General features: G+C 36.5%; 2 protein-coding genes across 4 annotated transcripts; both read left to right on the forward strand.

The window, feature by feature from the left end:
• The first annotated feature begins 203 nt into the window (after window positions 1-203).
• On the forward strand, window positions 204-10,266 carry LOC117305378 (CD151 antigen-like). The gene is made up of 8 exons (XM_033790249.1): window positions 204-357; window positions 4,006-4,185; window positions 4,529-4,726; window positions 5,373-5,447; window positions 6,236-6,340; window positions 7,037-7,225; window positions 8,739-8,822; window positions 9,330-10,266. The coding sequence occupies exons 2-8, from the start codon at window positions 4,096-4,098 to the stop codon at window positions 9,372-9,374; spliced, it is 786 nt and encodes a 261-aa protein (XP_033646140.1). The 5' UTR covers window positions 204-357; window positions 4,006-4,095; the 3' UTR covers window positions 9,375-10,266.
• A 3,763-nt stretch (window positions 10,267-14,029) lies between these two features.
• Window positions 14,030-17,931, forward strand: LOC117305159 (zinc finger protein 260-like). Of its 3 annotated transcripts, none has more exons than XM_033789957.1 (3): window positions 14,030-14,109; window positions 15,528-15,909; window positions 15,994-17,931. In XM_033789957.1, exons 2-3 carry the CDS (start codon window positions 15,530-15,532, stop codon window positions 17,669-17,671), a joined length of 2,058 nt encoding a protein of 685 aa, XP_033645848.1. In that variant the 5' UTR covers window positions 14,030-14,109; window positions 15,528-15,529; the 3' UTR covers window positions 17,672-17,931. The 3 variants fall into 3 exon arrangements, with proteins under 3 accessions (XP_033645848.1, XP_033645847.1, XP_033645846.1); XM_033789956.1 differs by having other exon boundaries at window positions 15,528-15,899; window positions 15,984-17,931; XM_033789955.1 differs by having other exon boundaries at window positions 15,528-17,931.
• The last annotated feature ends 1,905 nt before the right edge of the window (window positions 17,932-19,836 follow it).

Here is a 19,836-nt window from a genome sequence, read left to right on the forward strand (position 1 = left end):
AAAATAACAAGGGAAGAAGCAATTAGTCAATTTATGGGCGTGGCCAGTTTTAGGCTTGTGACTTCAGGTTAAAGGTCACAAAAAAAGACTGGTTCCCATACAATGGTTTCACTCGCGTTTGGTATTTTACATTGAGTGTACACAGGTACAAGACTGGTAGTGAAAGTGTGAATGGCATATCAGTTTATGGCTTCAGTGTGTTGTATCGCAAAGTGAACGTTAACTACTACTCTGCCAGTATTTGGTGGGAATATCACGTTTTTGTAGTTCCCAGGGAATATATTAAAGACGGATTTGCCGAAGCTTCATGGGCGAACTGTTAAACATTCGCTGTTGCTGAAAAAATGCTGCAGAAAGGTAGGAGAACGTTCAATCAATTTCGTGTGTTGAGTTTGGAAGTAGCCATTCAAATATTGTTGTGGTTTGGGTGTGCGCGCGTGATTGTGAGTGTGATATATTGATGAAAGTGAGTGCAGAAAGGACGTGGATGTGAGTCTAGGTTGTTGTGTCTTGTTTACATGGTTTATGTTTAAAGCCATTGGACCCTTTCAGTACAGAAAACAAAACAAAAGTTCACAGATTTACAAATAATTTACAGGGTTTACAGAAGGTAATGGTGAAAGACTTCTCTTTAAATATTACTATTAGTCCATGAAATGCTTTACTTTTTGAGAAAACGGTAAAACAATATAAATTCTCATTAGCGATAATTACGGATTTGTTTTATAAACACATGTCATGACACGGCGAAACGCGCGAAAACAGGAGTGGGTTTTCCCGTTACTTTCTCCCGACTCTGATGTCCGATTGAGCCTAAATTTCCACAGGATTGTTATTTTATGTATAAGTTGTGATACACGAAGTGTGGGACTTGGACAATACTGTTTACCGAAAGTGTATAATGGCTTTAAGTGCACTAGTTTTCATGGCTTTCAACGGTTAAGTTGCCGATGTATAAAAATTGTCTTTCCTTTTGCATCCTTTATCCTAGTCCGAGTTAATTAATACAGTTGAGTTGCTTACACTTGTGAGTATGAGATTGAGAGAATGCAACAACAAAAATCCTTGTTTTTTAAACTTTATAAAGTTAAGGATAACTTTCCGTTATGGCTCCACCACTTTTTCACCCTTTTTTTACAAAAAGGGATAACTCATTGAGCCTTTGTTGAGGTAAATTAGATACTATAATTATTTCATCTCGAATGAAAAAGTGGTGGCGCCATACAGAAACTTTTCCAAAGTTAAAATCCTGCTGGACATTTAATTTTTTATGAATTATTTCATGATGATGACGACTGGCCAGAAGCAAATTCAAAAATGTATTTTTAAAAAAGCATCGTTGGTTTCAGAGTTACTTCAACCAGACTTAACTTTTGTACCGGGAAACTTAATATGGAAAATTACCAAAAAACACGTTTTTTTTTTAGCCAAACCTGATTGCGTAAATGTCAGAATATACCTCTTATGTTGTTAGTTGTATTTATACAGGATTGCTCCTACGTACTACCTAGAAATAAAAGTGTCATCTGATCGTTGTTTTATTTTAATCTGAAAGCTTGCCGAGTAAGATTAAGATTAAGAAGTTTCCACGTTTACTCTAATATAGAGCTGTTTACCCTGTGAAACAATTTCCTTAAAATAAAGTCATATTGGAGAAAACAAATTTCAAAACAATGGTTCAAAACTTCAAATTACGCTTTAGTCAATTTTACTTTGTTCAACACAAAGTTAAAACATTAAATGAACTGTCTGCGACTATTTGTCAGCTATACAAGTCCAGGGCACAAGTTTTGGGGAAAAAACACAAACCTAAAGAGCTGTTAGCCCAAAACCTTTACTTGATCAGAGAATATGTTACAAGACTATAATCAAAACCAGTGATGTATTATTCAAAAACACAAGACCACCCGACAGTTTACTGCTGTCGATTTCACCAAACTCTTCCTGACTTAGGATTAATCTTAGGACTTAGGACGAGTTAAGTTCCGTATCCATAGACGTCAGGACGCATTGAACCCATTCTAAGTTATCGAGATAGGAGTATTCCTAGCGTATTGTGAAATCGGCTGCTGGACTTCTTGGGCCATAAGTTTATTGGCCCAATACACTAAAGCCCTAGCCTTTACCCTGTGGTCCAGTGTTTAGTTCAAGCCCGGCAGTCCTATGCATAATCAGGGCTGTATGCTTTGTTTTTGAAAAGGCAAGGGCACCAAGGCATTTTCTTCTTGGTTAAGGGCACCCTATGATGAAATTGCAAATTTGTATTGGAGCATTTTAAGGGCACCAAGGCAATGACCAGGGGACACGGAGGCAATCGCCTTCGTTGCCTCCGTGAAGTATCTGGCCTGCATAATACCTTTAAACTCAAGGCTACCATTCATTGTCTCACTCAGGTCGGAACTCCAGAAAGGTCAATGAGTTATTAAATGTTCCTGCTCTGAGGGGGCACATTTTAATGGAGTATTTCCCTCAGATACAGGAGTCGCAATTTAACCTTCATGGCAGATTGGGAGCAACCCCTTCCACTGTTTTGATTTAAGAGACTTGGTGTGCATGTCTAGACTTTGGACTTCTTTTCTTTTAAGTATAATAACTAAGAATTTGTTAGGTATTTAAACTTAATTTAAAAGCAGAAAATATCACTAGGTATTGTTTTCTACCCAGAAAGTTTATAGGGAGGTAATAATTCTGCTAAGCAATTATATATAATAAAGTATTTTCAGAGTATTTAAAATTAGTTAAGCAGAAAATACTGCTATGTATATTGTTTGCTACCAAGAAAACTAACAGAGCACAGGTGGCAATAATTCTGCTAAGCAATTATTTCCCTGTGCTGACTGACCAGCAAAACTAATTTGTGCCACGGAGGCCATGGCTTCCGATGCCCCTGGAGTTGGTCTTGGTGCCCCTTCAAAAGTTTCCCATTGACTTTAAGATTTTCCAATAGAAGTGCCCTTTGCAAAATGAAAATGGCCTAGTCCATTCAACATATTCAAAGATGAAATACCAGGGGTGGATTTCACAAAGAGTTAGGACTAGTCTTATCTCGAGTTAGGACCAGTTACTCGTCCTAACTTAGGACTATCCATGCAATTTGTATATCTCCTAGGACTAGTCCTAACCTAACTCTTTGTGAAATCGACCCCAGGCCTGTTATTGTCATTAATTTTAAGAGTGATTCCCAAATGAATAGGCCTCTACCTTCCTTTGAATGTGTGAGAAAAACAACAATTTTACACTCAAATTTACCCAATGTTAATCAATTACTTAGAGATGAGTTTTTGCATGGTTTATGGTTTATTGAACACTGTTTCATACTATACTTGGCCATGGCTTCTCAGTGACTCAATATGATTTGAGTCATTGCTCTGTGAACTTGAATCAGGGACTGACGCAAGTTCTTCACGTGATTTTTCATAAGAGGGGAAAATCTTGAACCAAATTTTACAAGATTATCAACTTGAAACAAGGTCCTGGTTTTTTTAAGATGGTGTTCATGTTTGGTTTTAAAATCTTTTTTTTTTTTTTGCAGTCTCACAAAACTATTATTTCTCAGCCCAAAAGGACGGAACTTCTTCACTGTATTTGTAGACCAAGGGTTAATAGCGTCAGACACAGGAAATAGTTGAGTGACTAATAGGTTATTATGACTTTTGACCTCAACTACTGAAGGTCAACTACTTGTGTGTCAATAGTTTAAAACTCCAGACTTCCCCCAAACTCCCACAAATGAATGCATTGAATTGCTTTAAGGCACAGGACACCTTTGGTAAGTTGTTGCCACGGTGGGCGTCACCGGGCAGGCCTGCCCAGAACTCTGAGCGAAATACACTGTTCTGTCCACCACAGATTTCCCTCAGATTGCACTGCAATGATGGCCCCCATATCTAAACATGAATAAACTCGGGGCTAGTCGAGTATCCAATTTAGTACTAACAGAGCCCTTCCTTCAACGGTTATTGAGAAAGTTCTTAACTTTTCATTACATAATTTGTCTTCCCTCAGCATGAGCTGCAGACTCGAAAGAAACGGATCCTGTAAAAACTAAAGACAACTTTGAAAAGTTTGATTTGACTTGATTTGAAAGACAGCACCATGGTGAGCTTTGAAGCCCCCGTGTCCAGTTTGTCCTGCTTTGGAAAGTGCTGCAAGATATTGCTCTTGGTCTTCAATATATTATTTATGGTAAGTTGTAAGTCAACTATTTAACTTATTTTTATTTCCCCCACTACAGTTGTCGTTGAGGACACTAAAAAAAGAAGCGGTTTAAAGTGTCCCAAGAACTAGCCGTCTGAGCAGTGTAAAGGACTGTTCCCTCTGCAAAGATAACGCGAACGATAACGACGCAAGATAACGCATTCTATTGGTTAAATGAGCATGTGCGTATTCTATGTGGAGCAATTCGCGTTCTCTCTGGTCGTGATCGTTGCCGTTCTCGTTATCGCTGCATTGGGACCGGGCCTTAACTGTAATCAACAGTATTTACACACGAACACAAAACAGTAGATTTTTCTTTGTATTATTGTAGATAAGTGGAGTAGGTGCCGCTACCGTAGGGATTTGGGCCATAGCGGATCCAACGAGTGTTCGTATCGTTGTTCTTCTCAACTCTAAACTGTACGTCTTCTCCGCTTTGATACTGATTGGAGCAGGTATTGCCGCATCCTTTGTCGGTGTTATTGGATGCTGTGGGGTGCGATACGAGAGCAAGTGTCTCATTGCTTTGGTAAGTACAGGACCAAATTTCACAAAACCTGTAAGCATAAAAAACTTACTAAGCACAGAAAAATGCTAAAAATCCATTAAGGTTTACATTGTTGAAACAGGTGCCCCACTCAGTTTACATGTATTTGCTAAGCAGTGTTGACTGCTACTTAGCTTTATAGAGGAGTGTGAAAAGGGATTTTGAAGTGCTTTGTTTTATTTTACCTATTTGTGATATTTTAAAATGTTAAAGGCAGTGGACACTTTTGGTAATTCCAAAGACTAGCCTTCGCAGTTGGTGTATCTCAACAGTATGCATAAAATAACTAACCTGTGAAAATTTGAGCTCAATCGATCATCAAAGTTGCAAGATAATAATGAAAGAAAAAAACACCCTTGTCACAAAGAAGTTGTGTGCGTTTAGATAGTCGATTTCGAGACCTCAAGTTCTAAATCTGAGGTCTCTATATCAAATTCGTGAAAAAAAAATTTTTTTCCCGAAAACTATGGCACTTCAGAGGGAGCCATTTCTCACAATGTTTTATACCATCAACCTCTCCGTATTACTCGTCACCAAGAAAGGTTTTATGCTAATAATTATTGTGAGTAATTACCAATAGTGTCCACTGCCTTTAACCCATTTTTCTTGTGATATTTGTTATCCACAGTATACAGTGAGCCTTCTTGTGGTGTTCATTGCTGAGTTTGCGGCTGGTGTTATTTCAGTGGCGCTCTACACTCAAGTAAGTATCAACCGAAATCATGTAAAATTAAGCAGAAATTTCTCTTTTTAGTCCAATTTATCTGAGCCCAATTTCAAATTTTTTGTACTAACTCGTAGAAAAATGTTGGTACTTCTATCTTTTGTATTTTTACGTCACTCATTTTCATACTGTAACCTTTTTAGAGTTTTGATACCCTTTCCAGGGCCCAATTTCATAGAGCTGCTTAGCACAAAAATTTTCTAAGCATGAAACTTCTTCCTTGATAAAAACAGGATTACCAACCAAGTTTCCATTTGTTGCATATATTGCTTGTTACTGGTACTCAGCTGTTGTTTGCTTATCCTGAAAATCACGTGGAAATTTGATTGGTAATCCTGTTTTTATCAAGGAAGAAATTTCGTGCTAAGCAAGTTTTTATGCTAAGCAGCTCTATGAAATTGGGCTCTGATCAAATTTCCAGCCATTACATTGTTCCCTACTCACTGTGAATGAAAACGTACAGTACATGTATATAGTTTACCTGTAGAAGTTTCAGCTTCATGAGTTGTCAAGTTTTTGATTACAAAAAAAAATCACAGATCAATGGTTTTGATCTTACTTTGAGAATTTTCATGAAACCATTTTACTCATTTTAAAAAACAACAACAGCACATCAGAAAGTAATTTTTTGGAGAAACTTTCTACCATTGTTTTAACTGTACGGTGAGTTTAATATAAATCTGTGGACATTGTGTTTTGTACATACAAAAAATACCAAGACACTTTAAGGTCGTAACCTTTGAACCTTCTTTTCACTTTTTTTTCAGGCCTCAACCCTTGCCAATAGAGAAATGAGAGATTCCCTGATTTATAAGTACGGACAGGGAAATGAAGTAGAAGCAACAGATGCCTGGAACTATATTCAACGAAATGTAAGACACTCCACAATATTCTTTTTCCTTCTGAAGAGATTTTTACACACGGTTGCACCCATGTTTACTAATAATAGTTAGTTCCTATCTCACACCCTTAGGCCAAATAAAACTGCCCGCTGCCTTTTTAGAGGCTGACACCTTTATTTTATCTTTCCCCCCCCCCCATTTTTACATTTTTTAACAATCTCAGATGAAAAAAATTAAGGGAATCAATGTGTGGTGAAGAGGTCTTCAAGGAGTGGTTTAAACCCTTGCCGAGGCCTGGACTTGATAATTTTACCGAGACGTAGATCGAGGTAAAATAAATACCTTTTCATAAATAAATACCTTTTAGGTCAAAAAAACATCAACACTTTTTGGTCAAAAGGTAAAATAAATGCAAAAACTTTAGTTATTCAAGGATTTCTTTCAATACAACACCCCTCCAGCTATGAAATGGTAAGGCCCTTGGGTAAACAACTCCTTATAACTGAGATCCTGTGTAGTCGCATGATGTGGCACAACTGTTTCAGCCGTGTTTTTTTTCCCGACCAATAGGAATGAAGAAACTGCCTTAAAAGCACAGGTGCAAGCTTGTGTATTTTTTATTGGTGTGGTTCTTATGTGAGCAAAAAAGGCCCCAAAAAATGTTTTACCATGCAGGGACATAAAACTTAAAACTTTTATTGTATTGTATTGTCTTGTCATTGACAGTTTGAGTGTTGTGGTTGGACTGGTGAAACCCACGACGCAGCAATGCTGTTTCAAGCCACTGTTTGGTTTAAAAATACTTATCTTAAAGTTCCTCCTTCTTGCTGTAAACGTGATGCAGAAGGTGACCCCATTAATCTGAAGAGTTGTCAGAACGAGTTTAATAATGACATGACTTGGGTCAACAACGTGGTAAGTGTCTGCTCTCCTTTGTTTTGTTTTTTTGGGGGGCGGGGGGCGGATGGGGGGAGAGTATCGGGATAAAGACAATTATATTTTTGTTTAACCCTAATACCGATGTGTGTAAAACATCCTACTGTAATGGAGCTGGAAACCGCCTGACTCAGCAGAACATGCACTCAGATATCAAGTTACTCGTCCAAAATAGTTTTTAGGGTGCGCAAACAATGCAAGGAGCTAGCGTCTCACAACAAAATGCCTCTTGCACTACTCTGATTGGTCATTAAACACGAGCATAAGGATTATGTAAGTCATAATTATCCTTGGCTAAATACGGCACAAGTTAATTTGACTTGTAAAGGCCATCAAACTTTTGGTTAACAAGTATAAAGTAATTCTTTAGATTGAAATATAACATTGAAGTTGTACTTTAATCTTTCCTAAAATCTTGTAAATAAAGTGTTTGTTACAAAAAAGGGTTTGTAATTGGGTGGGATGAGTAACCCATTTACCATTCTCAGGGAAAAGATTATATTATTGCCTTTGGGTGTAATTCTGACTTTCTTGACTTTGAGAAATTGTTCAGCTCTGTCTTTTTAAGATCTGGGACTCTGTGAAATTGACCTTTGAATCGGCGAGTGAGTCATACCCTTTCTTTACTAGTCTGCCAGGCGAGTCAAATAAGTTTTCATTGGCACGATAAATGAAGGGTATGGTGGTAAATTCTTAAGGAGAGATTGCTTTGTAGTTTGCAAAATGATTTGACAAGTCTTGATTTGCGCTAGATTTAATGTGGCCGATTGTTTATTTCATTATGGGGGTGTTCAAACTTCCACATGTCTGGCATGCAGTTAGGTGGATGAGGTAGCGTACTGAGCATTAACCCAATTCACTGACGTCATCATCAGAATAATCTTTGATGCGCCATTTTGGTGGGCAATGTCACTGTTGAAATGAAGTGTGCATTTTAGGCATTTACACATTTTGGCCACCAAAATGGTGAGCGTAACACAGTCGTCGCGTGTGCCGTGCGTGCAAGGGGTCGATACAGTGCTTTAGAGACATTGGTGTATGGGTGTGTTTTAAAGGCAGTGGACACTATTGGTAATTACTCAAAATAACTGTTAGCATAAAACCTTACTTGGTAACGAGTAATGGGGAGAGGTTGGTAGTATAAAACATCCTGAGAAATGGCTCCCTCTGAAGTGGAGTCGTTTTCGAGAAAGAAGTAATTTTCCACGAATTTGATTTTGAGACTTTAGATTTAGAATTTGAGGTCTTGAAATCAAGCATCTGAAAGCACACAACTTCAGTAGGCAGTGGTGTTTTTTCTTTTATTATTATGTCGCAACTTCGACGACCGATTGAGCTCAAATTTTCACAGGTTTGTTATTTTATACATACAGGTATGTTGAGATACAGCAAGTGAAAAGAGTAGTCTTTGACAAATACCAATAGTGACTGTCCAGTGTCTTTCATAAGCGGTGTCTCTGATATTCTCTGTCTCCTTGTTTTATTTCTGCAGGGCTGTCACCCTATGGTTGTTCAGCAGGCCTACAAATTCGCAACGATTTTAGCTGGTGTTGGTATAGGCATCTCTCTGTTTCAGGTTGGTCAATTGAGACTTTTGAGCCTTTAATTTTGGTTGTCTCTTTTTCTAGTTTTCATGGTTATCTGCATTTTAAACACTGTGTATTTTTATATTTTATTGTTTACTTCCTAGATCGTTTAATGGTTTAATATTTTTATTGTTCATTGTCATGCGCCTTTGAACAGCTTTAGCCTCGAATTGGCGCAGTATAAATACATTTGTATTATGTTAGCAGAAGGGGCACAATTTCATAGAGCTGCTTAAGCACACAAAAAAGCTAAGCACAACAAAATTCTGCTTAGAACAAGGTTACCAAACTACTATGTCTTGTGTAGAATTTATGACTGGTATCCTGCTCATTTCTGCTTAGCAGATTTATGTTATTAAGCAACTTTTTCTGATTAAGCAGCTACATGAAATTGGGCCCGGATTGTGACTATAATTTTTATAACAACGTTCAAACAATGTTGTTTTGTTAAATTTATTTTTAATATTCTTGTATTTTTTTTATTTTTTTATTCACAGCTGTTTGGAATGATCCTGGCTTTCTGCTTGTATCGACAGATCTGACCAAAACCAAATTTGAATTAAAAATATATTTAAAAAAATTCATCAGCATGAAATGTTCAACTATGTCCCTAATAATAATAATAATAGTAATAATGACATCTTCTATAGCACCGGTATCCACAACAAAGTGCTCATGGCACTTGCTCGAATAAAAACGTTCCCCCTTGGTTGTTTTCCAGCAGTGCAAAGATCAAGAAAAATTCCAATGTCTAGTGAATGTTACTGAAATGTTTTTGGAAAAAAATGGGTCTTCAGGGTTGATTTGAAAGTGTTTATTATCTGGATGGCTCTGATGGAATGTGGTAGACCATTCCTCACCTTCCCTGCAGCTACCTGGAAAGAATGGGATCCACATGAATTACTTCCAGCACAATCCACAAAACGAAACTTGTCAGCAGCTGAACGTAGGTGATCACGTGCTGGTACATATGGCTGGATGAGATCACAGAGGTTCTATATATGCACCATGTTTCAAGAATACCCCAGGGTTTTATCGCTTACACCCCTACTCAAGTGTTTGGCTACGATCGATTGGTATTAATCCTAACTTGCTTTTGATGACACAGAGATAAGATTGGTTGACAAATTGCGGAGTTTAAGGGTGCGGTGCGTTCAATAAGCTTCCCTGTGTCCCCTGCTCACTCGGATGAGCCCCTGACAAGAGCTTATAGAATGATCACTCACCCTCTCGTGGTGACGTTGTGCACCTCGGGCCATCCCCAAGTGACCCGTCCCAAAAGCAGGGCTCTTGGCTGACCTAGGTGAGCCCCTGGAATGAGGTCAAAGCTGTTCGAAGGTACCGCTGGCAGACCAAACCCAAAGATTGATTGATCAATGATAAGATTGATTACTGGAGATAAGATTAATTATAAAGCTTTATGACCCCCCCCCCCCCCCCCCCCCCCCGGGGTGCCTATTCCCAGGGAAAGGAGTAGTGTGAAAAGGGATTTAAATGTTTGCACCTAATTATTACAACCCAGTTTTGTCTCATATGACTTGTGTTATTTTCAATGTTTATTTGTTATATTACTGTCTTTCAACTTGCAGTGCAATTGTTCGTTATCCTTGGTTTATATTTTATTACTAACACTAAGCTGGTTTCATATTGCCTTTTTTTACTGTGTGGTGCAATGTATTTATTATAAGGCTAAATAAAATAAAAATATGTTTAACATCCTGCCTTTTGGAAAAAGAAAAAAACGAGGAGGTTTTTTTTCCTCTTCTTTTTATAAGACAACTGACTCGGTTTTTTTTTTTTTTTTTTTTCAAACTTTTTTATTCTTTTTTCTGAGTTTGTATAAACTTATCCCTTTTTAAAAAGGGAGGCGGCCTCTGAATAGGATGTTGGCGATGACGCTAAACATGTTTTAGTTTTTGGGGGGCCTAAGGCCTTGTTTTTCTAAAATTTTGTTTTTGTTCTCACCTGTTAACAAATAAATTTTGAAGCAAGAATCAATTTCAAACTGATGTTGATTTTTAAAACAGATGTTCCTGATACATTTATTGATGATTTGATTTTAAAGGGTTATCTCCTTTGAAATATCAATAATGTTAATTTATTGGCAAGTTACTTAACAAAAAAATACACACTTAATCTTGTAGGGTTTGAAATAATGTCATGTTCATACACATGTCTTTCTGGGAGTTGTGTTTTGCTCTGAAAAGAACCTGGGGTTCTGAAAAGAACTTGGGGTTCTGAAAAGAACCTGGGGTTCTGAAAAGAACTTGGGGTTTTGAAAAGAACCTGGGGTTCTGATAAGAACATTGGGTTCTGAAAAGAACCTGAGGTTCTGAAAAACGGTGAGTTTAGAATTGTTTTGGGGTGGGGGATGAAATATTAAATAGGCTGAGATTTTTAAATGTAAATAATGTAAAATTTGAAATTATTTAGCAGTGCCTTACTAAGTCTGTATGAAATTTATAATAAACAGGAATTCCTCTTTTAAAGGCAGTGGACACTATTGGTAATTACTCATAATAATTATAAGCATAAAACCTTACTTGGTAACGAGTTATCGGGAGAGGTTGATAGAATAAAACATTGTGAGAAATGGCTCCCTCTGAAGTAACATTGTTTTTGAGAAAAAAGTAATTTTCCACGAATTTGATTTCGAGACCTCAGATTTTGAATTTGAGGTCTCGAAATCAAGCATCTGAAAGCACACAGCTTCGTGTGACAAGGGTGTTTTTTCTCTCATAGTTATCTCGCAACTTCGATGACCAATTGAGCTCACATTTTCACAGGCTTGTTATTTAATGCATATGAGAAGACTGGTCTTTGACAATTACCAATAGTGTCCACTGTCTTTAAAGGGAAGGTAAACATTTGGTAATCACTCTAGAAATTATTGGCAATAAAAGTTTGTACTACAAGCCTACATAAGCTTGTGATAGTATGAAGTATCATGGGAAACCTTTCAAAAAGTAATGTGGTTTGTAAAAAGATATCAGTTTTAATTCCTGAACACTTGAATCTGGAAGCGTTACTGCGGTAATTCTTATCAGATTATGTATTCCTATTTGGGATTATGTATTCCTATCCTATTTGGGATTATGTATTCCTATTTGGGATTATGTTTTCCTATTTGGGATTTTGTATTCCTATTCGGGATTATGTATTCCTATTTGGGATTATGTATTCCTATTTGGGATTATGTTTCCTGTGTGGACACAACCGCATCGGATTTTTGCGATATCTGAAAAACGTGAACGAATTTTCACATGTAATGAGTCAGTAAGATGGCCTTAGCTTTTGATCCAAACCGGACCTTCTTCAGAGGCAATAAGTTGTATTGTATACATAATAATATTATATTTTAAATTTACATACATCGGATTAAACCAATTGAACTGTTCCAAAAAAAAATGTATACTTTACCTTAAAACCATGTGACATGTAACATCACAAGGTCAAAGGATCACAAGGCTAGTGTTCATACATAGCTAAATTAACAAAATCATGAAAGAAAAAACAAAATTAATAAAAAATGCAAATAAGACTTCCACCATACTCTATAGGAGGGAAATGGTGCAGCCATCCTCCTTTTGTGCCTTAGAATAATTGTATAAAAACACGAAATAATTTGCAGAATAAGTTTTGTTTTAATATTGTTGTAAATTGTGTGATCTTTATTTAACGCATGTATCAAGTTTTAAAAAGCATGTACTTATGCTGAATAAGTAAATTTAAGGCATTAACAACAATAGGCTATGCAGGATGTGATATTTTAAACAATATTATTTTTCAAAGTTGAATTTTTTTATTTTATATTCGCTTATATTTGTGGTCAGGATTTATACCTTCTTTTGCTTTAAATATTCAAATAATAAAAGCGCTTTAAGCAGTTGTTTTCTTCCAAATTCTTCTACAATTTTAGGTTTGTAACCATTTTTTTGGGGGGGGGGGGTAGGGTGAGAAGTTTTGGGGTTTGGGATATTATAAGCTAAAAAACACAAATGCAGCCAAGAGAATTTTTTTGCAAAGCATACTAATGTTTAAAATCTGACACTTCATAAGAATCATAACTAAAAATTCCAAACTGCTTTTAAATGTCATCCGAAGTTTAAGAGAAGGAAGTAATATTTGGTGCGAATTTAACTAGATTGCTACTTAGTTTAAAAAATAAATAAAAAACTATTTTAGTTATACAAATGGTTTTTATCACAGTTAAACTTGCTGAAAGTACATTCCAGAACGTGGAGAATTATTTCAAACTCTTCACAAATGTATTGTTGCCAGTAAACGTTTTTAAATTCTCATTCAAATTTATGTGTTTGTTAGTATGTTTTATTTCAGTTTTTTTTTTTAGGTTTTTTTTTTACAACTATTATAGTTTTTGTAATTTGGCATAACTCTGTATGATTATGTAAATGTCTTGCATTAATACAAGGTATAGAATGTTTGCTGCTATTGTTTGAGAGATTAAAAAATCAATGTTTCAAAAATGTGTTAGTTTGTTCAAACCAATAAATTGTTTTGTGGATATTTTTGGCACTGGACACTATTGGAAATTACTCAAAATAATTGTTAGCATTAAAACATATTAAGTAGCATACAAGCAATGGAGAGCTGTTGTTAGTAAAAAATAACATTGTGAGAGACGGATCCCTCTAAAGTAAAATTTCCCAATTAAATATTTTAACCAGCTGAGGTCTCAAATTCAAAGCATCTGAAAGTTTTGTTTTCACCTATATCCATCCCCATGTCAAGAAACAGGTCCTGGGGGTTATACATAAATATACTAAACTCTGACAACAGGTAATTCAAAAAACTTTCATGACTTTTTCATATAAGTTCTGTTTTCAAATTCCTATACCATCCCCTAGCACATCATCTGAGACCTGGATCCAGTTTCATAGAGCTGCTAAGCACAAACATTTGCTTAGCATGACATTTTTGCCTAGATAAAAAAAAGATTAGCAACCAAATTTTCATGTGATTTTCAGGGTAAGCAAACAACAGCTGAGTACCTTTAACAAGCAATATGCAACAATGCAAATTTGATTGGTAATCCTGTTTTTAATTAAGGAAGAATTTCATGCTAAGCAAAACAAAAACACTTTCATGGTCACCCCCACGGTATCAACAGCTACCCCGCCCACCCACTTGTTAAACCTAAACTGTAGAGGGCGGGATTTGCTAAAATGGTCATTGTGTTATTCTCTGTGTGGCGGGTCAATTCTCGAACGGCGTGACATAGACTAGTTTTTTGATTGAATTTACACATAAAAAAAGGTATGTTTCTGCTTTTTGTTAATGAGTTATATGTGTATTTCTTACAGGCTGTTAAGATTGTACATAATGTCGGGTACGCAAAACCATTTTTAGTAGAGGCAGTTTTTAATTTTAGTACAATGTAAATAAATTTTCCTTTTTCGTCACTCACCACTTGCTTCCCGAGTCTACCCGCAACTCCGATGCGTTGCCGATGCGTTGCCGATGCGTTTTAATCAGCTTTTGCCCGCTTTTATCTGCAGGAGGGGTTGGTGTGTGTGGTTTTTCATGCGTGACCTCGGTATGGTTTGAGAAAGGGCTTCTGAAATTCAGGCTTTTTCGGCATTATCTGAAAAGTATTGACAGAAAGGAATAATGTAGCGGTGACACTGAAATAAACTTCCAAAAAGACCAAAGAGCATATCTAATCTGTCGTTTTGTATGACAAAAAACGGTGCAACTCAAATTTTTAAAAGAGAAATTTGTACGTAAAAAATTGCTTCAAAAAGAAAGAAAACAAGTCACAAAAACACGACAGATTCAAGATTGTCCCGTTATGAATGTCAGCAACAGTCCAAAAATAGTATACATGGATAGATTATTTAATATTCTTCCTGGAAATGTTATCAAAAGCGAGACCAGATCGAACCCATTTACTTAAGGACATTTAAATGAACATGTTGCCTTGGATCCGGCGAGTTGGTCTATAAAAAGGGTTTGTACACAAATTTTATCAAATGCATTGGTTAAAAAGATGTTTTAAAAGTAGAATACAATGATCCACACAAGTTTGCCTCGAAATTGCGAGGTTTGCCTTTTACTGTGCGAACCAACACGGTCGGCCATTTATGGAAGTCAAAATTTTGACTCCCATAAATGGCCGACCGTGTTAGTCGACGAGGTAAAAGGAAAACCGTGCAATTTCGAGGCATGTTTGTGTGGATCATTGTATTCTACTTTTACAATATCTTTTTACCCATGTCGATTTCATAACAAATGGTTACACACGCTTTTCAAAGACCAACTCGACCGATCCAATCCAACGTGTTCCTTTAAGGGAAAAAGTACATAAATGTATGGAGTCCAACTAGAGTAATAATTTAGCTTTAACATTTGTTGAGAACGTCCTTCCTCCATGGTTTTACTTACTCCAAGAACTATGCTACATGTATAGGTTCAGTCCGCTATCATCTTAACAGGGAGACCATAGCGGAACGACCCTCATAATTCTAGGAGAAGGTTTTACTTGCCAGCATAATCTTACTGACTTTCATTCACAGAACTGACACTAAAGAGAAACTGTTTTTAGTTTTGTTGGTCTTTTTTTTCAGAAAGCATTTGTTAGAAGAGGAATTCTAGATCGTCATTAGCAAGATGCTGAAGAGTAAAGATTTTATTGCATTTTTCGTGAAATTGTTTTGTCATTTTTTGTATTACAGATATGGATTCTCAAGAAAAGACATGTGACCCACATGGAGCAAACTACTTGGAAGAAATGGAAAAACCTCAAATAACCCACACAGCCTTCCCAGTTGAGTCTGAGCTAAGAAAGCACCAAACAGTCCTCACCGAAGAGAAACCATTCATTTGTGATATTTGTGGAAAGATCTTCTCTCTCAAAGAGTCGCTGAAAGATCATCAACGGGTCCACACTGGAGAATTCTTTTTCATTGAACCTAAATTGGAAGCTCATGATGGTGTTGGTACCGAAGAGAAACCATTTGTTAGCGACATTTGTAAAAAAACTCTTGTTCGAAAAAAACCTCTTAAGACACAGTGGCTGAGAAGTCACAAAGGAGAGAAACAACTTGGTTGTGAAATTTGTGGAAAAGCGTTTGCTCGAAAAGGTGCCTTAAATAGGCACATGCGAGTTCACAAAGGAGAGAAACAACGTGGTTGTGAAATTTGTGGAAAAGCGTTTGCTCGAAAAGGTGCCTTAAATAGGCACATGCGAGTTCACACTGGAGAGAAACCATTTGTTTGTGACATTTGTGGAAAAGCGTTTGCTCAAAAAGGTGTTCTAAATAGGCACATGGGTGTCAACACTGGAGAGAAACCATTCGGTTGTCAGAAACCTTTTGTTTGTGACAGTTGTGGAAAAGCATTTAATAAACAATGCCGTCTAAATGTACACATGCGAGTTCACACTGTAGAGAAATCTTTTGTTTGTGACATTTGTGGAAAAGCATTTGCTTTAAAGAGAGTTCTAAAGGTACACCAGCAAGTTCACACTGGAGAGAAACCATTTGTTTGTAAAATTTGTGGAAAAGCATTTGCTCAAAAAGGCGTACTAAATAGGCACATGGGTGTCAACACTGGAGAGAAACCATTCGGTTGTCAGAAACCTTTTGTTTGTGACAGTTGTGGAAAAGCATTTAATAAACAATGCCGTCTAAATGTACACATGCGAGTTCACACTGTAGAGAAATCTTTTGTTTGTGACATTTGTGGAAAAGCATTTGCTTTAAAGAGAGTTCTAAAGGTACACCAGCAAGTTCACACTGGAGAGAAACCATTTGTTTGTAAAATTTGTGGAAAAGCATTTGCTCAAAAAGGCGTACTAAATAGGCACATGGGTGTCAACACTGGAGAGAAACCATTCGGTTGTCAGAAACCTTTTGTTTGCGACAGTTGTGGAAAAGCATTTAATAAACAATGCCGTCTAAATGTACACATGCGAGTTCACACTGGAGAGAAATCTTTTCTTTGTGACATTTGTGGAAAAGCATTTGCTAGAAATTACGGTCTAATTTTACATATGCGAGTCCACACTGGAGAGAAATCATTTGTTTGTGCCATTTGTGGAAAAGTATTTGCTGAAAAAGGGGTTCTAAAGGAACACAAGCAGCAAGTCCACACTAGAGAAAGACCATTTGTTTGCGACGTTTGTGGAAAAGCATTTGTTTTTGAGAATAACCTTCTGAAACATCACCAAACTCACTCTAAAAATAAACCATCTGTTTGTGATATTTGCGGGAAAGCATTTACTCGTAAGGGGAATCTTACGGAACATCTCAAAATTCACACTCTAGAGAAATCATTTGTTTGTGACTTTTGTGGAAAAGCATTTACTTCCAAGCGTTATCTTAACGAACATCACAAAATGCACACTCTAGAGAAACCATTTGTTTGTGACATTTGTGGAAAAGCATATTTTTTCAAACGCTTGTTTAAGAGACACCAACAAGTCCACAGTGGAGAACAGCCATATGTTTGTGAAATTTGTGGGAAAGCATTTACTTATATAGCTTATCTTAATGGACATAAAAAAACTCACACTGTAGAGAGGTCATTTGTTTGCGACATTTGTGGAAAAGCATATACTTGTAAGCGTTATTTAACCGAACATCACAGATCTCACACTTTAGAGAAACCTTTTATTTGTCACATTTGTGGAAAAACATTTGTTCAAAAGAGCAGTCTAAGTACTCATTGTAGAATCCACACACGAAAGAAACCTTTTAGTTGCGACATTTGTGGAAAAGAATTTTCTCAAAAAGGGACTCTAACTAAACACCAGCTAATCCATGCTGGAGAAAAAGTTTTGTTTGTGATGAATACAAACAATAAACAAAAACAATAATATTGAAATAACCATTATATAAAAACATTCCTTTATTTTACTCTCATCATTGTTAAAATGTTAAATTTAAAAAAACGCTGAGCAATTTGTGCATGTGGTTGATTCCTCACTACAATTTGATAACAAATTTTGAGTAAAAAGCCGTGGGCCTACACTCATGAAGCTGCTCAAAGACAATGTACACTATTGTTGTGCTTAGCCTCTTTTGTGCTTTTAAAGACACTACTGGACACTATTGGTAATTGTCAAAGACCAGTCTTCTCACTTAGTGTATCTCAACATATGCATAAAATAACAAACCTGTGAAAATTTGAGCTCAATTGTTGGTCGTCGAAGTTCGTGATAATAATGAAAGAAAAAACACCCCCTTGTCACAAGTTGTTATGTGCTTTCACATGCTCGATCTCGAGACCTCAAATTCTAAATCTGAGGTCTTGAAATCAAATTGGTGTACTTAATTCTCAAAAATTACGTCAATTCAGAGGGAGGTGTTTGTCACAATGTTTTATACTACCAAAAGCTCCCCATTACTCAATACGAAGTAAGGTTTTATTCTTATAATCATATTTTGAGTAATTACCCAATAGTGTCCACTGCATTTAAGCAGAAAATACTGCTTAAAAAATTCCTGCTTAGCCAAAATAACAAGATACCAGCCACTGATAGTACATTAGAGATATGATTTCAGCTGGTAACCTTATTCCAGAAGTCAACATTTTGCTGTGGTTAGCCATGAAATTGGGCCCAGATAGGAAGTTCTAGGGCCCAAAAGCCTGATAGCACAAAAACTTACTAAGCACAGAATATTATTGCTTAGCAAAAACAGGATATCAACCCAAACGTCATTCTGGCTGGTGCCTGACTCATTTTTTATATATATTTTAAGACCACTTCGTTCACTTGTGTACATGTTAACTTTTTTTCAAAAGTTGTTCATACATAGCTGTGAAATTTGTGTACATTGATTAAGATTGGAAAATAAAAGTTAGCTCATTAATTTTGAGGCACAGTCAAGCAAGTTGTTATTCAAAGTGTAGTTTTATTACCACCTGAGGGCAAGTAAGAACCACATTTTCGTAGACCTTATCACAAAATACTTGATGTGTGCTTGTTAGGCATGGAATGACATGCCTGCCGGGGTCAAGTTCATAGAGCTGCTAACTTTTACACATGTTACTGGCAACAATTTCATGCCATATACATTGCTTGTAACTGGTATTTAGCTGTTGTTAACTTAGCATAACAATTGAGTGGAGTCTTGGCCGCTAATCTGATTTTACTAAGCAAGGATTTTTTTGCTTGAGCAAAATTTTGTGCTTCAGTAGCTCTATGAAATTGGACCCTGGTAGCTAGCGTTCATGTTTGATCGCTAACCACACCAGCATACACCTCAAAGGGGCATTTGTGAAAAGGTCTATTGTGCAAAATTAGGAAAACAAACAGATTTTCAAAAGTTGTCACCATTGATTTAATTGAAAACACCTTAACATTTATTATGCACAATTCCATCAACATCATAGCGCACTAGAAAGAAATTAACATGGAAAAGGGGAGTCTTAAAGATCTGGACACTATTGGTAATTGTCAAGTCTTCTCACTTGCTGTATCTCAACATATGCATAAAATAATAAACCTGTGAAAATTTACTCAATCGGTCATCAAAGTTGCGAGATAATAATGAAAAAAACACCCTTGTCACAGGAAGTTGTGTGCTTTATGCTTGATTTCAAGACTTCAAATTCTAAATCTGAGGTCTCGAAATCAAATTCGTGGAAAATTATTTCTTTCCCAAAAACTAAGAGGGAGCCATTTCTCACAGTGTTTCAAACTGGTAACCTCTCTCCATTACTCATCACGCAAGTAAGGTTTAATGCTAATAACTATTTTGAGTAATTACCAATAGTGTCCAGTGCCTTTAAAACAAAAAATTGAGGGGCTAAAATAAAACTGATCATGTGACTGTTGTTTACAACTTTGCAATATCTGGAGGTGCAGCAATCCTAGAGTTAGCCCCTAAGGTCCCCAAAACAGGGTGGTGTGTTGTTGTTAAAAGAAAATTGTAACTAGGTGTTTTAGTCACCCCACGAAACAGACAACAGTAACCCCGCCCATCCCCTACTTGTTATTATTATTTTAATCTGAACTGTAGAGGGCGCTGTTTAATG

The sequence above is a fragment of the Asterias rubens genome, chromosome 22, assembly GCF_902459465.1.
Source record: "Asterias rubens chromosome 22, eAstRub1.3, whole genome shotgun sequence".
Lineage (NCBI taxonomy): Eukaryota > Metazoa > Echinodermata > Asteroidea > Forcipulatida > Asteriidae > Asterias > Asterias rubens.